At 38.0% G+C, this 16308-nt stretch overlaps 1 protein-coding gene across 1 annotated transcript in view; it reads left to right on the forward strand.

Moving 5' to 3' along the window:
- PGR (progesterone receptor) overlaps positions 1-8368 on the forward strand; it is a 40961-nt gene extending 32593 nt beyond the window's left edge. The window contains 2 exon segments of the mRNA XM_013178063.3: positions 3661-3818; positions 6106-8368. Coding sequence (XP_013033517.3) covers positions 3661-3818; positions 6106-6261 — 314 coding nt within the window. The 3' untranslated portion in view covers positions 6262-8368.
- Positions 8369-16308: the final 7940 nt, after the last annotated feature.

Here is a 16308-nt window from a genome sequence, read left to right on the forward strand (position 1 = left end):
ATCTCTGATAACTCCAGTTACTTTCATGGAATTGCATCAAGGTTTTGAATGTATTTCTGTTAAGTATTTTCCACCTTTCCATCACTTATAGAACTCTCTTGTCTATGTGAATTTTAGAGGGAAGTCTTAAATTTCAGTGAAACGTAGGTACATTTATGACATTCCAGCTCTCCACTTCCATACGACAAAGTTCAAATGAAATTTTAAAAAATACTGCAGTTGTCAACTCCCTCTCAATTAAGAGCGCATCAGTTTAACAGTATTCATCAACCTACTATTCTTTATCAACTCCATTCCCCTCAGAACCTCATTTTTAAGGTCATGTGTTTATATATATGCAAGAAATTAATTTAAAAAATATGAAAGTATTTTTACCTGTGCTGATGAGTTTTGCTTTTTGTTCTCTCCTACACTTATTGTCTTATAGGAAAAAACAATTTGTCAGATCTTTGGGAAAAGGAACACACCTAACCGTTGTTGCTGAGACATTTAGTAAACGTTTGGTACTGTATAAATACAATACTCTCCACAAAACTGTGTTCAAAAAAACATATAACCTGATTGTTGCTTTAAAGTGTTTTTTTTAAGAGTGTTTTTATTTCAGTCATGCTATTCACCTTAATCCTCTTCAAATGTGAAAGTATGGCCATTTCAAACCTTCATATACTAACAGTAAATCAAGTCTGAATTTCTAGTCTCTCATTCTGTCTTCTATTTAATTTATTATTAGATGAACTAGTTTTACTTTTTATATCATTTTAAAGAAACAGTAATTTGTATTAAACATAACTAAATGTCAATCTCAATACATTTCTAATTCTGAATGGAAACCCCAACTTAAGTTTTAACATTATTTTCAACTTTACTTTTTTTCCTTTGAGTTTGCTGTGGCTTAGACTTTTTTTTTCCTTTTCACTGCACTTGTGACAGCTTTAAAGCTGTCTTGAAAGTAGAAGTAGTCACTGCAAAAAGTGGACCAACTTTTTAATTTTCTGTAATTGTTTTAGTTTTACAATTCCTTATTTACTATATGCTTTACATATTTACACATTTTATATGCTGTGCTGTTACAATGCCCCAGAATTCTAAAAAGGTATCTAAGAAGTAGTACTCTGAATAGTTCAGAAAGAACAAGATTTATGAAAGTAGAGCTATTCAAGAAAAGAGAGAAATAATCTTATAGCAAGGGCAGTTCTAACTCCAATGTTTTTCAGATTTTTTGATTTAGAGGAATTACCTTGTTGCATAAGATTTTGGCTGGGTTATTGCCACTGAATAAAAACATTGGTGTTCTTGACGTATATTCAGGGGAAAGGATCATTTGAGCTACCTGTACTTAAACTGAAATTGTGCATCTAGTCTAGGAGGTTCCTAAATTTCTTCAGAATGTCTTTCTGTAGTTCTGCTGTTAGACATCCCCAGAACCATCCAGGCTTTAAAAATTAAGGCGATCTTTTTCCATGACATAACTGCTCCCCACTTAGTATTAGTTCTAAGCATGTTGTATTCTCCATAAAACAGAACTTCTCCCTTCTATTCAGACCCTCAATACCTAGTCCAGCATTTCATCTTCATCAGCTGCCAAAAGAAATCTAACATGACGCACGACATCCCTAAAAGCTGGACTATTATTCGATAATGTTGTTATGAGTTTAGTTTTTGTGGAAGCAATCAAAATTTCTATTGTCTGTTTTTATTTAAATTCAGATTTAGTTTGGAGGTAGAATGTTATTTCCATAGCCCAACTCAGTGCTTAGACAATTGTCTTCATAGTAAACTTGCAATTCTTTGTATATGTGTCTGTCTCCCTCCTTCCCCCAGACATTCAGTTGTCTGAGGAGATGCTGACAAAAGCCATTTGTGGCAAAGTGCACCATTTCCACTCTTGGGCACTCTCCCACAAAATAGGAGGCCTCTGCTTAAATCAGAGTAAAGTAGAGATTTGAACTTTGCTTTGTCAGCTCTCCCTGGGCTCGATGTGAGGGCAACTCTTAATTTTAATGTTTGTCTGAAATGTCTCTCTTCCCCCCTTACCTCTCCTGAGGAACAAGACACGACTTAGACAATTGATTTCAGAACAGTTTATGGCTTCTGAAGGGAGAGCTGTGCTACTCTCAGTGCAGGCCTTACTACCTAATTCCCTTTCAGTTAATGGGCATAAGTCCAACCCCTGTGCAGCCGTCTCCTTTTTGGGTAGCTTCTGTTTTTAGAATTTCACTCTTAGATATCTAACAGCACTGTGCATTGTAACAGAGTCAGCATGCGCAGTTATTTTCTTCAATTTCAGAATTCAACAAATCACCTGAAAGTTAGATGTTACAGTGTTAAATAGTTCAATGTCATTATGAAACAAATTTCAATTTATTTATTTTTAAGAGATTCAAATGAAATCAAGTCATGGCCTGATACTCACCATGACCAGATTGAAGGTATACTAGATGCCTACCATGTGATTTATTTAATTATGTGAGCTAGTGCCCATGAGATTCTTTTAGAGTCCATGGAGAGAAATAAACATCTCTACAGCAAAATTCATGTCTTTCTAAAGCTAATTCTAAAACACTGAGTGTATCTTATGCCCTGTACTGACCTGACTTTCCCCACTAAAAATACAGGGAGGTGTGGTAACCAGCTCAGATGGAGATGCCTATATTCTGAAATGTCCTTCCCTATATACTTGCTGTCAGAATATGAAATGTTAAATGTGACATTACAGTGTGAAAAGTTATTTGAAAAATAAAAATGAAGGGGGAAGGAATTTAACAGTTCTTTCAAAAAAACATGTATTTGAAGCCAGAGCATACCTTAATATGTGATTACTTTCGTGAAGCAAGGATTTAGATTTGATTGCCAGATGGGAATATTTTTTAAAGTTTCATTTTTCAAGTTTTCATTTCATAGTTGCCTTCAAAAATTATGACTTAAAAACTACACTCTACCATGTGAAGAATGTCTAGTGTCTAGAACTTATGCCTGTTTCTTTACAGTGCCGCCAAAGCTTACAATAAATGGTTGTAATTGGTCTTACCACTAAGAGACACTAACGGCTTAATTTCTTGGTGTTCTCTCCATGTCTTCATTTTGATCCTAACAACAGACCATTAAGAGAAGAGTTGCTCCTCTCTGCTAATTTCTCTTAAAAAATATTCACATTTAAGACTCTGAGTGTACATCTATTTGGTTAAGTGAAAGAGGCCCAAACAGGAAATCTGAGCCTTGGATGCTTTACTGTCTACATTACTTTAGAGTTGTTAGTTCATTCCTTGACTCCATTTTGAGGCACTCCAGATAGATCTAAGATAAATATGCTGTAAAGAGGGCTGACTATCAGCAGTATGAGATGAGCCAGCCCATGATATATTTCCTTAAGAGCAGGAGTGGTTCTTTTAGCCATCTTCTTTTCAGCACATAGGTATAGCTGAAGTTTAAGGCTACTTCTAGACGTCAGAAGTTGGCACAGTTGAGTAATTGTTGCTGATACATCATTTTAACTAATTGTATTACTGTTTCTGGAGTAGCTGAATAACAGGAAGAAGTATCTGGCATATAATAACAAATTACACTGCACAGTGTGAAATGCACCATAAACTGTTCCTGTACTTTAAATCTCTCTCGTTGCCTTCAGAATAAATTGCAACACAAGTGTTGCTTTCTTTCTAGTTCCTTTGGAAGGTCTAAGAAGTCAAAGCCAATTTGATGAGATGAGAACGAGTTACATTAGAGAACTGGTGAAGGCAATTGGTTTGCGCCAGAAAGGCGTTGTGGCCAACTCCCAACGTTTCTATCAACTTACAAAACTGATGGATTCCATGCATGATGTAAGTTTACTTATTAATTTGTTTTGCTTTTTAGGTCAGAAGGAACTAGAATTTCTTAAAACTAATTTTATGGAAAGTAGCTAGTTAAGAATTCCAAACTGAAAATGTTGAAAGTATAGTTTTCCTTTAATGTGTGAATAGTTAATTATATATTTAATAATCAATATGTGTTGTACGTATATTGTATTATATACAAGGTTCAAGTGTTTGAGAAAAAGGCTTTTGAATGCTACCACTTTGCTACATTATTTCTGTAACTAGTACACTTAAGATCATTGATAGGGGTCTGTTTGTGTGTAAGTTTTCATGAAAAGATTTACAAAATGCAAAGAATAGGCAATTCAAATTTCAAAGTCAGACTAATAAGAATTAGTGAAAGACAGCCAAGATTGATTTTGTAACCTTGATTCAGCTACTTTTACATGTGTATTTTATGTTGTATTTTATTATCTATCTATATGCTGGAATTGACTTATCTTGGAGAGCTCTAATAGTGGTATCATAGAGATCCACAAGTGTTTTAAAAGATGCATCTGAATCCTTTCCACATCCTTGAGAATCTAGCATGTATCTTATGGGCTCAACATCCATTAAAACTGGGGAATGACACTCTCTATAAACCTTTACCCATTTGAATATTGTTTTTTAATGTTTTGTGTATCTCTGCAAGAGAGGCAAGAAACAGAGGTACATGGCCATAGTCCCACAGTCTTAGCAAGGACTGTGTGAGTGGCGCTAAAATACTTTAGGAAAAGTGCTTTTGAGTTCAGCGCTAGCTGTGAGGAACTCACAAGGAGTTTAGGGAAGGATGAGGTCTTTGCTTGTTTGTTTCTTCTGCGCTTAGCAAATATGTGTTTTATTTTACTTTTTTGTAAATAAATTCATTTTTTCATCCAAAAGCGTCCATTGTCACTAATTCCTCCTTCTGATGGGGGGAAACAAAAGTGAAGATCCCATTTAGAGAAGTCAAGAGAGGTAACAATATTGATAACAATGTGGTTAACCAGGTAGTCTAGAATCCTTTGATCCACTTCTCAAACTTGTCCATGAACTTTTACTATCCATAGAAATCACATTCACTGTTAAACTAGTATATTTTCTCAGATACCAGATCAAGGTGAATGAGACAACTTGGAAAAGCATCCTTACATGGCAAATTAGACAATAGAATATTCTGAAGGGAGGATATGAAGCCTAACTTTAAGTTTTACCTTTATTCAGACTCCAGTTGTCATTTGGGACTATCTTTGCTAAACCCTTCCCTGGAGTTTAGTCAGCCAGCTTTTACTTTCAAAAACAACTCCTGTACAGTATGCTACTTGTGCTAGCCAGGTGCTCAAGGAATCTGTCATCTAACAAATGGATCTGTCTTGTTTGGGATAAAAGGCCTACCTTACTCTGAGTAAGAATTCTCAGTCTTGAATTTCAGCATCTAGAGAAAAACTCTTTGAGTACTAGGCTGTAGAGTCAATCTCTTAATTTCAAATACTTAAACAAAGTAAAGTATCCTCAATGGAAGCAAGTGAGACTTACTGCAAAATATCCAGCAGTTAGTTGGCTGGGCTAGTGTTTGCTCCCTAGAGTATCTTAGTGCAAGTCCCTCTTCCAAAAAAGACAAAGAGACGGGAGATACAAGATAGGCCATCTCACTGGAGAGGCTGCATGTTGTTAAAGCCTAGGATAACGGAAATAGTAGGATATTTGACAACATAAATGTCACAGGTCTTAAAGAAAAACTGCTATGAAATTGGAACTTCCCAGAGAAGATAGAAGGGGTGAAAAAGTACATATATTTAACAGTTGCTTTCAAGGGAGAGGGGCCTGTTAAGTCTAATGTTAGCACACTTAGGTATGAGCATAGTCAGAGACATGGAAAACCTCACAAGGAAGTGGTAAATGCTGTCTTCAGAGCAATGTTTGAATAGCATATAGTAAGCAAGGTATTGAGACATATGTTGAAAGTGAGGATAAAATGAAAGACTGAATGCTTTTTAGTACCTGCCATTGATCATGCTGCATGTCATGAGTGAGGATGATTCCACCTTCTAAAGCCAGTGAGTCACTCTTTTTATAGGACATGCCATTTAGCTATATTTATGATTTTTACCTTGGGATGATATTTTAATAGGGAATGACAAATTATCTTCATTACTGATTCAAGGATTGACAGAGGATGGTATATGGTGATGTCAGCAGATAGATGTATGAGCTAAGTGATTGACAGCATGTTTATCTGGCTGCATTACTGTTAGCCTTATTTATCATGTTTGTGTTTTATTACATCCAGCTAGTGAAACAGCTCCATCTCTTCTGTCTGAACACATTTCTCCAGTCCCGTGCACTGAGTGTTGAATTCCCTGAGATGATGTCAGAGGTGATTGCTGCCCAGCTACCCAAGATTCTAGCAGGGATGGTGAAACCTCTTCTCTTTCACAAAAAGTGAAACGTCTTTTCTCTTATCGTAGAGATGATTTCTGGGTCATTTTTTGTTTGTTTATTTTGATCAAGATTTTGCAATGTCAGGACTTCAGTGTATTTGTCATACCATGCCTACTGCTTTATACTTGTACCATACACAAGCCATTTAAGCTTGATGTACATATTGTGAGTTCCTGATTCCATAACTGCACAAATCACAACCATCATAAGAAATGTTTTGTAAACTTGGGTAGATTGCTCTTTAGATATGCATAAGAATGACAATGAATAGAGTTTTCAGATTTCTAACAACAGTTATCTTATACATTTTTCTTACATATTACACACTCAAATTTCTGATATGACATGGTGTAAACTTTTTACTTCAATACATTGTGTGCATGGGTACATGTGGGCATGTGCGTAATCCTAAAGATTTTAAAGGAATTAAAATGTTTATTACCTGCATTTTCTCACAGATATTTCACTTTTTATTTACTAATCCACCTCACAGAAATATCCTTTCAAAGTTGGCTGTCCAAGACTAAGTAGACATCACTGCAGTACATTCAACTGAAGTGCAAGCCACTGAGTGTGGATTCATATTCTTGTCTGTGCTCTTGCTGTATTGAAATTCTGAGATCAGTATGCTGTTTTCTGCATCATTCAGTGCAGTTCTTCAAAAACCAGAAAGCATAGGAAAATTTCAGTGTATATTACACCAGAAATAATGTGTATGCAAACCCACTCCGCTTTGTTTTGTGTTATTTTTCCTTAAAAGTTTGGCACTTATTAAAGCTAAATCACTTAGTTGTAATCTTAAATTTATCAACTTTAAAACTGTGTATTTCAGAAGCTTGAAATAGAAATGTTTTCACTCATTACAGCTCTTAATAACCTTAATCTTTTGAATTCCAGTGTTGAATACTCAAACAACCATTACCAGCAAATTATAGAGAGATTAAATGCAAAAAGAGAAATGGAAAATATGACTACAAATATTTTAATACACATCAGGCTCATTTTAATATAATTTAATGAAGCTACATATTTTATACTTTAAAGGCATGCTGTTATAATTGGGGTAACGATAAGAGCTGTTGGGCTAAATTAGCTTTATACATTTTATACATTCAAGAAGAATGTCATGTTTTATCATGGAAAAGAAATATTTGACTAAAAAATGATAATGTGGTGTGTTTTTTTCTTTGATAAGGATATGAAATGACTCATGCATTTGAGGCAGTAAATTCTTGATATATTGACACAGAAACACAGAATAGTTTGGTTTGGAAAGGATCTTAAAGATCACACAATTCCAACCCCCTTGCCATGGGCAGGGACACCTCCCACCAGACCAGGTTGCTCAAAGCCCCATCCACCCTGGCCTTGAACACCTCCAGGGATGGGGCATCCACAGCTTCTCTGGGCAATGTGTGTCAGGACCACACCACACTCTGAGTAAAGAACTTCTTTCTAATGTCTAATCTAAATCTACCCTCTTTAGTTTAAAACCATTATCACTGCACTTTTTGATGAAGAGTCCATTCCCAACTTTCCTGTAGGCCCTCTTTAGGTACTGGAAAGCTGCTGTAAGGTCTCCCCGGAGCCTTCTCTTCCCCAGGCTGAACAGCCCCAGCTCCCTCAGCCTTTCTTCATAGGGGAGGTGCTCAAGCCACATATATGGCAAATTTTTGCCAGTCACAAAAACAGTACTGAACTTCTCTAGCAATGTAGGAAAATCATTTCTTACTTCGGTACTTGCTGGCCATACTCTACTGCTCTTCCCCTGTTAGGTGCTGGTTGCATCCATTGTGTGGGTAGCATACAGCTGTGTGTAACTTGGTATGTATGGACAGATTTTTGTCAGGCAAGCAAAGGCCCATCAGGAAGAAGCTACATTACAAATAGGAATAAAAACATCCCACTTAGTAGTACAAAACCCAGTGGAGCTGGAGCAGAGGCGGCCCAAGGTAAAATGGTCTAAGCAGGCTTTTGTGTTGGTTTACTATGTTCCTAATTTCTAACTGCCCAGAGACAAGCTATTTCTCTCTTATTCAATACAGTTTGACTCTTAACTGTGATCCTTAAAACAATTATGTTTTAATAAATAACACAAAATTCTACTTCTACATACTGAAGTTTTGTTTTCTTTATTTTTCTTTGTATTTACATTCAGTTAAAAAGTTGTCCATTTCAACCATTCAGCTTTTGTGTTAGCAGCAGTATTTTCATGTATTATTTGGGAATTTAAGTATTGTCATTTAATTTACCATCAAATTAATAGATTTCCAATGTTTCTGTTTAGATTAAACTAGTAACAGAAACTTCCTACACTAAAAATGATTCCTTGACACTCTAATTCTGTAATTACAAAATGGAGCAGGTAGTATGCTTGCCTTAGAAATGGTTTAGATGAACCAATATCTGCCTTTTACTCAATCCCTAAAATGTGTTCCAAGTGTCTGCCATGTCACCGTGTCCCACAAATATGGCAGATCAGACTGAAAAGTTCTATATGTATCTCAAAGGCATAATCAAAAAAGGATGAATAGATGTCTTTAGGGAACAGATAGCAAAGGTTACAATATTTTAAAACTGTATTTCTTGAACATCTGTAACTCACACAAAAAAATCCCAGAACTTCATGGTTTTGTTAAATAATGCACTACATAAGACAGAACAAGTTTGACTAAATCTGACTGCTATATCATTTGAAAATCCTGTATTCACTACTAGATTGTTCGAAGTTGAACAAAAGTATTTCATTTTAAGATCTTTCGGCTTTGAGCGGAGTTTATAAAAGAGCCTATGGTCTCCATTTTGATGCTATCATTTGCTCCAGATTACACAGATGCCATTAACAGTATTCAAGACACAAGATTACTTCCTTTCCTATATAAATCTCATCTACTGCGACTTTTCAGCACTGCACTGATGCCCAGAGAGCTGTCAACAAAGTAATTTTCCTTTTTTTTTTTTTTTTTAAGAGTAAGAGGCTTCTTAGTTGTTGGTGTTTCACTTCATTTATATTCATTTAAATATTAAGGGTTCTTTTTTTGACCTGAGATTTACAAGTAGGTGTAAATAAAGCAACTTGCATGGCTTCTCTATACATTGAATAAGGCATATAAGGCATAATAAGGCTGGATCTTCTTATGTTGCATTTTGCATACCAGAAATAAGAGGTTTTGACAGATGAACTTTTTTGTTCTCTGGCATTCTGGCATTTAAGAAGTGCCCAATTACATTTAAAAAATATTATATCTGTTACACTAATTAGAGAGCTTGGCATCTTCTGCAAATTGCAGCCTTTTTTTTTTTTTTTTTTTTTTTTTTTTTTCTGTCTAGGTGCCACTAAAAGTTAGTCCTCTTACACTAAATAATGTCAGCTATGGCTGAAGGTAAGCCTCTCATATTCTGTACAATTTATATATTTTTGATGTAAGGCCTTTAGCATATCCTTCTGCTGATACATGAAGCACACAAGCAAAAGCATGAAGTGCTCTGCTTTGGTTTCTGCTGTTGTAGAAACTGTAGGTTTCTACAGTTTGGTAGCGGCATCATGTTCTCACTGTATTTGTAGCTTTTTAAAGACAGTTTCAAGCATCAAACTGCCTGGCTGTGGCAGCGCCCTGTGCAGGGAGCAGGAGACCTCCAGCCCTGGCAAGCTCTCACACCGAGGTGTTTGGCCATCGTACACACTGATGTCAAAGAAATACAAAAGGGTCAAAGACTTATTTACAAGATCCTAGCTGGATCAACATTTCTGACCAGCATTTAGGGAAGGGGGAGTGTTGGTTTGTTAACACCTCATCCGTGACAGAGGGAAACGGAGTCTGAAAAACATCCAGTCGATTTCATGGGGCTCCGGAGTGCCCTCGTTGTGTGTGTGCGCAGTGAAGTGAAGCTTTGGAACCCCAGCTGTTCCTGCAGCTGCACTGCAGTCATGTTGGCCTGTGTTGTATCCAAACAAGAGAAGCTGAGAATTCGGTTGGTATTTTCTGGCCAGTTTCATTAGTACCTTAGCAATCTTTTAACTTTTTCTGACGTACAGAAATATGTCTAGAGGGATTACAAGATGACAAGAAAGAAATTTTACTTCCAACAAATAGACTTGAAGAGCAAGGGTCAATCCTTCAGGCACTAGGACGAATCACGGTAATTAAACTTCCTGGCTTTTTAAAGTTAGAACTCATCTGAAAACTTTCCTTGGTTTTATGACAGTGCATGTGCTAATAATTCGGATTTATGGGGAAGCTCAGCTGCTTTACTGTGTTCCTGCCTATACACAAATCTTTGTTCTGGTTATCAGTAGCACAAACAGCAATACCTGTAGGGATCCTCCCCATGCTATCCCACCTGCACAGCCCTCAGGTTGGGCTCCCCCTGGAGCAGGAGGGCGCGGGGCCGTGCTCCACCCGCGCGCCGTGCAGCTCCAAGTGTGCATTTCTTGTCTCGCATGCCATCCATGGCACGCCGACCTTTCTTTCCTTTGGATAAGTCAGCTTGCAGCCACAGAGCCAATATCCAAAGCCCTCCCAACTTTCCATGGCTCAAAAGCCTGTGTATATACTGCCAGGGTGGATTGTCAGCATTGCTAGATTTATTGGTTTGTACTGCTTTGTGTCATGATGACCTGACTTTGGAACAGAGGAATTGTTTTTAATTTAGTTCTCTTTTCCCCCTTGGAAGATGAAAAGAAAAAAAGTCATGTTTTAGATGTTTTTATATTAAAATTTATGTGTTTTTTTGTTTGTTTTGTTTGTTTGTTTTTAGATGAATGCTATTAATTTGTTAGATTGACATTATTTGCTTGCAGAATGATACTGTAGTTTTTCAGATGCTTGGACAGAAACATGCAGTAAAAGGTGACTGCATGGGTAATAATAACTCATAAAATTTAGGTGTCTGTATACCTTATAGAGAAAATAACCCTCAGAAGGCACCAGTGTTGTTGGAAATGAATCCCGAACGCAGCAGCTGCACTGTTCATGTACTTAAGTACGTGTACACACTGTGTACAAAATAAATGTATTTTTTGTATTACATGATTTTTTTTTTCACTACATGCATTCTTTTTGCTTATATTTAGGCATTTTCTTTCCTGTGTTGGGCCCACAGTACTGTGCACAAAGGTGTTTAAAGACTATAAAGAATATCAAGGAGTGGTGAACTTTCTTTTAATTCTAGTTCATCATGTAAAGCTGGCAACATTTCAGCTTCTTGCCCGTGTAAGGTGTGCTCATTATAAAAATACCATCACAAGTCTTTTAGCCATAGATCATGGTTTTCTGACCATGAAAACTAAATTACCCTTTCACCTCTCCAGGTACAATAGTTCCACCAATTTGGCATGCAGGCAGATCAGTGAGGAGGTTCTCACAGTGTCATTCAAATAGTCTCACTCTATTGCATTTTCCCACAGCTCAATTGAAATATCCACCCAGCCGGGCTAGTACTAAAAACTCATTTTGCTATGATGAGGAAAAAGAAATACATAATTTCCGGGAATTCCAACTCTGCATCAGTGACTCTACAAGCTGTGTACTTTCAAATATGGGGCAGATTGGATGGAAAGCATCTGATGGGCATAATAAATTTAACTATTGCCACTGAGTCCCAGATAACTGGGTAGACCCATGCAGAGATCTTTGTATGATACAGGTGAGACTTTTCTGGACATGATCTTAAGTGGCTCATTCCTTCTTGCGTGTACTGTTTTCACGGATGCCTATTTTTCATACACTAGATAAAAATGCAGTAATGCTTTTTTACACCTCATATTGTTGGGTTTTGTCCAGTCTGAGACACTAATCATCTGCAAAACCATCAAGTTAAGAACATTGTTTGTCTATATGAGATGTTTACCTCTGTGTGTGTGTGAGTCAGTGTGTGTGAGGAAGGCCCTGCTATTAGTCCATATACCTTAACCTTTGCATAAATAAATGCATATTACAAAGTTACAATGGCTTTGTTTTTGCATCATTATGAATTAAATGCACTGAGTTTTCACCCATAGCTCACAGAAAGTTAAGATCACAACTTTCAGTGAAGGAACTGAAATGTTAGAGACAAGTAGGTGGTGGTCTGCTACAAGTAGGAACTGTCCTTTTATTAGAAATATTTGGAGATATCACCTCTGTAATGTGGTATTCTGTCTTCAGAATAGTGACTTCAGTAGAGGAAAGAAAATGTTCCCAACCATTTTCACAGATCTGTAATTATGAAAACTGGATTTTGCTGTTCTACATAAGCATATTTTGCAGGCAAAGTACAACATACTTGCTAAAAATAATAATACACTGTTAAACAGAAGAAATGTGACACCAGAATCAGGCAAATGTTTCACATTACTTGAAATGGCCAAGGAGTCAGGGTAGGGAGGCTGAGGCACTGGGATCAGTGTTGGGCCTGTTGTGATGGTGTCATGCACAAGGGATGAGAGCACTGTCTTCTGGCACTGTCATCACTGCACACCATGGGTCGGCCAACTGAGAGTCACGAGGCTTTTCACTGAAAAATGTAACTAGAAGTTTTGTATCCCAGAGCTCTACAGTACAGTCATATCGTGCACTGGCTGATTTACCTGTTACAGTTTTACACAGCAGCAATGACATTGGGTTTGCTGTTCCCTGTGTCTGATAGTGATGGCTACGGTCAGCCTGCATTGGACTGGGATGCAGAAACTGATACCTTAGTCAAGCACTGAAATAAAATAGGGGTCACGTGTCTATTTGCTCACAAAGCAAGCTTATAAGCATTGGGTATTAAAAAAAAAAAAAGTCTGAAAATCTGATAATATTATTTTAAGAAGACTTTGCATTTAAATTATCCTTAAAGCCTTCCCCGAAGATAGCCACTAATTCTAAGAAAAACTACATTACAGAGAAAAACACAACATAAGGGTTAAAAATCAGGCTGGGGACTCTCGCAGTACACGATCTCGTGTGCATTCTGAATGTCACACACCCTCTATGTCCCAGTTCCCATGTTTATAAAATGTTTATTCTCCCTCCCCCAGCCACCACACTTTCTTTCCCCAGGATTTCTGGGCTGTGCAGTTAGCACTTGGTAGGGGCTGTGTAATCCTGGATGGAATGTTCTGTAGAAATCCAAATAATCCTTAACTTTGAGGCACGCTTGGACTGGTGTAAGCATTTCTCTGTATTTAATGTTCAGGAGAGGGATGGATGTAATTCGTGGTTTGTTGCAGTTATTTTTATTTTTTTAAAAAAGACTTGTATAAGGTTCCTGAATTTTCCAGTGAAGAGGGACGCACATCTCTATATTTGTACATCTGAAACAGCTTTCAAGTATTTTTGTAAAGGTGTTGTCTAGCTACACTCTGTCGTGTCCAACAAACTGGAGCCGTGTTTACGGTACGAGCAGCATTCAGCTTGCAAGTGAGGCTGGAGAAGGGCGCCCTGCTGCAGCGGCTGGGGTGGTTTGCAGCCACTAACACCTGGCAGAGCCTCTCCTGCTCACGGGGACTCTACGGAGCAGCCTCCGGGGAGGCCGCTTCTGACTGGGTTCCTTCGGCAGTTCCAGGTGAGAGACGACACGCTGCTGGCTTAGGGAATTCAAACCTATATAGGAGGGGAAAATGTTTGCCATGATTTTGTCAATCTAAGCACTCTACAAGGCTCAAAGAATGGAAGACAGACACTTTATTATTATTATTATTTTCTGACATGGAAGGTAGTAATTTAAAAAAAAAAAAAAAAACTGCAAAATGTCAAACTGGTAGTGTGTAAAACCTGAAAAGTAAAACTAAAAGTCACAGTGCAGTCCCAGCCTTTTGGCACAAATACATCTATTTGTGGAAAAGACATCTATTAAAAGGAAAAAAAAAAAAAAAAAAAAAAAAAGGTGTGACCCAGACCACAGGAGCTGCCTGCACAGCAGTGCTCACTGCAGGCGCTGAGCTGGGAGCAGAGACCCTTGCATTGTGCTGCCTGTCCACACTCAAAAATAAACATCCCACATCCCAGCCTGCTGCCTCTGGCTTTGTGAGCAGCTGGCAAGGACAAGGACCCTCAGCCCAGCACAGGCACCAGCCCCACAGGCTTGCTGCTGGAAAGCCCCAGGATTTTCGAGCCCAGCTTTCTACTTTCTAGTTTTAAAGGAGCGAGAGGGAAGAAAGCCAGGGAGAAAAACCAATTCAGGTCTGGACCAGCGATTTAGATGTCACCCCTTGCTCAGGACACACGATAAAGTTAATGTGCTCTCAGAGAGGCATTGACCTTGCCAACAACAACAACGATATTTTTCCATGCTATTTCCATGTAATATGGTACATCTCGAAAGTGATGTTTCAGTTTTGTTCTGAATGTCCGCATTCTTGTGAATTGATCTCCTAGGTATTATCCGTACTCCATGTGCACATCATGAACAATTTAACAAGGCTGGGAGTTACCATACAAAGGTTGTTTTGTTTTTGTTTTTGTTTTTCCCAAAATGTATTTAGTTTTAAAATACTCCATGCAGTACTAACCAATAGCAGAAGGCTACTGTTTAATTATAATGCAATACAAAAATACATGCATTTCTTTAAAATAGGATTAGCAGCTGGCACACAGAAGAAAATAATTGTGAAGAGTTTTTGAGGCACTGCAGAACTAAAAGGTGTCGAAGTTGAAGTCTCTGTTCCTACTAAGTATGCATTCAGTTAAGGACCTCTGCACCAGCACCTTTATTTAGTCTCCAGTTATTTATTTATGCAATGATGCTCCTCTGAATTGAGTGCAATGACTTCTCTGCGTATATGTGTTCTGTCCAGTTTCAGTCTGAATGCCTATTTATCTCTTTTCCTCAAAAATGGTTTTGGGTTTTGTTTTTTAACAACAGACATGGTAAAGGAAGGGTCTAAAAGAGTAAAAGAATGTTACCCATTAGCTGAGGTGAGATGTTAAAGCCCCTGGAGGAAGAAGCCTTTGCTTTAGCCTTTAGCTAATAGCAGCCCGCCTAAATGAGGTGTCTGTTCCTTGCAGCATTTCAGACTCTGTAATGACACAGATGCTGCGGAGACTGACTCATCTTTGCACAATGCCGGAGAGCTTTCACTTAAATATACTAATGAGTTCTTGCACTAATCACCTGCAGCTCCCGGTGAGGACAGCCCTGCTATTGTGTGATTACCTCAGCGAAAGAAATAAGAGGTGTCAGAAACCTGCCACACAGTAATGCAGACGAATTCATTATTTCCTTGTCAGCAATGAAGAGGCTCAGGCCATGGAGAAGGCACTGACCCCAGCGAAGGGTGAGGAGGCTCAGTGAGGGGTTCCACATCCTCGTCGCGCTGTTCTTCCCGGCTGTTTTGCTTGCCTGGTGCGTTCTACAGGGAAAAGGCTGACCACAACGGTGCCTTGGAAACTGTGGGAAGCCAAGAGCTGTGGTCGTTCCTGCTGCACTCAGCTGAGGGATGTACACAAATAACATTATGATAAAGGAACACCTTTTCCTCATTTTGCCTCTGGATATAAATTATCCAGCAAAGCTAATCACATTAGGTAAAAACATAACAAAACAAAAACAAAAACAAATCCAAGAAACATTCAGCTGAGTTTCTCATGATGACACCTTTGCAGATACCTGGACATTTGGCTTCTGAGTTCATGTAGTCAGGAAATATTGCAAGTGATCTTTTAAACACAAAATTAATTGTGCTTACGTTTTACACCATTTGAACAATATGCAGATAGGAAACTAAGTGCAGGACCCACACTCCAAACAATGGCATTGCAAACCAGAGCTGGAAGATGAGTGAAATGCCTGTACAGCATTCACTGCAAATTTCTCAAGGAAGGACCTGGTGAGATGCCTTGTAGCAAACCTGTAACAGAGATAGGAAATTGTGCAGAATGATAATTTTTCCCATTCAAGGCAGAACAATTTTTCATAGTTACAGATTAGAAACTGTATTTCTTATGACCTAACATAAGCGTCCCTCAAGCAACAGCAATGGCAAGAAAGAACAAACTCAGCATGACTGTTTAAGCTGTTGTTTTATGTAAGGCCGTATTTGCATCACCAGTGCCTGGTGTAACTTAGTATCACTGAAATCTCTCTG

Source organism: Anser cygnoides, chromosome 1 (assembly GCF_040182565.1).
Source record: "Anser cygnoides isolate HZ-2024a breed goose chromosome 1, Taihu_goose_T2T_genome, whole genome shotgun sequence".
Taxonomy (NCBI): Eukaryota; Metazoa; Chordata; class Aves; order Anseriformes; family Anatidae; genus Anser; species Anser cygnoides.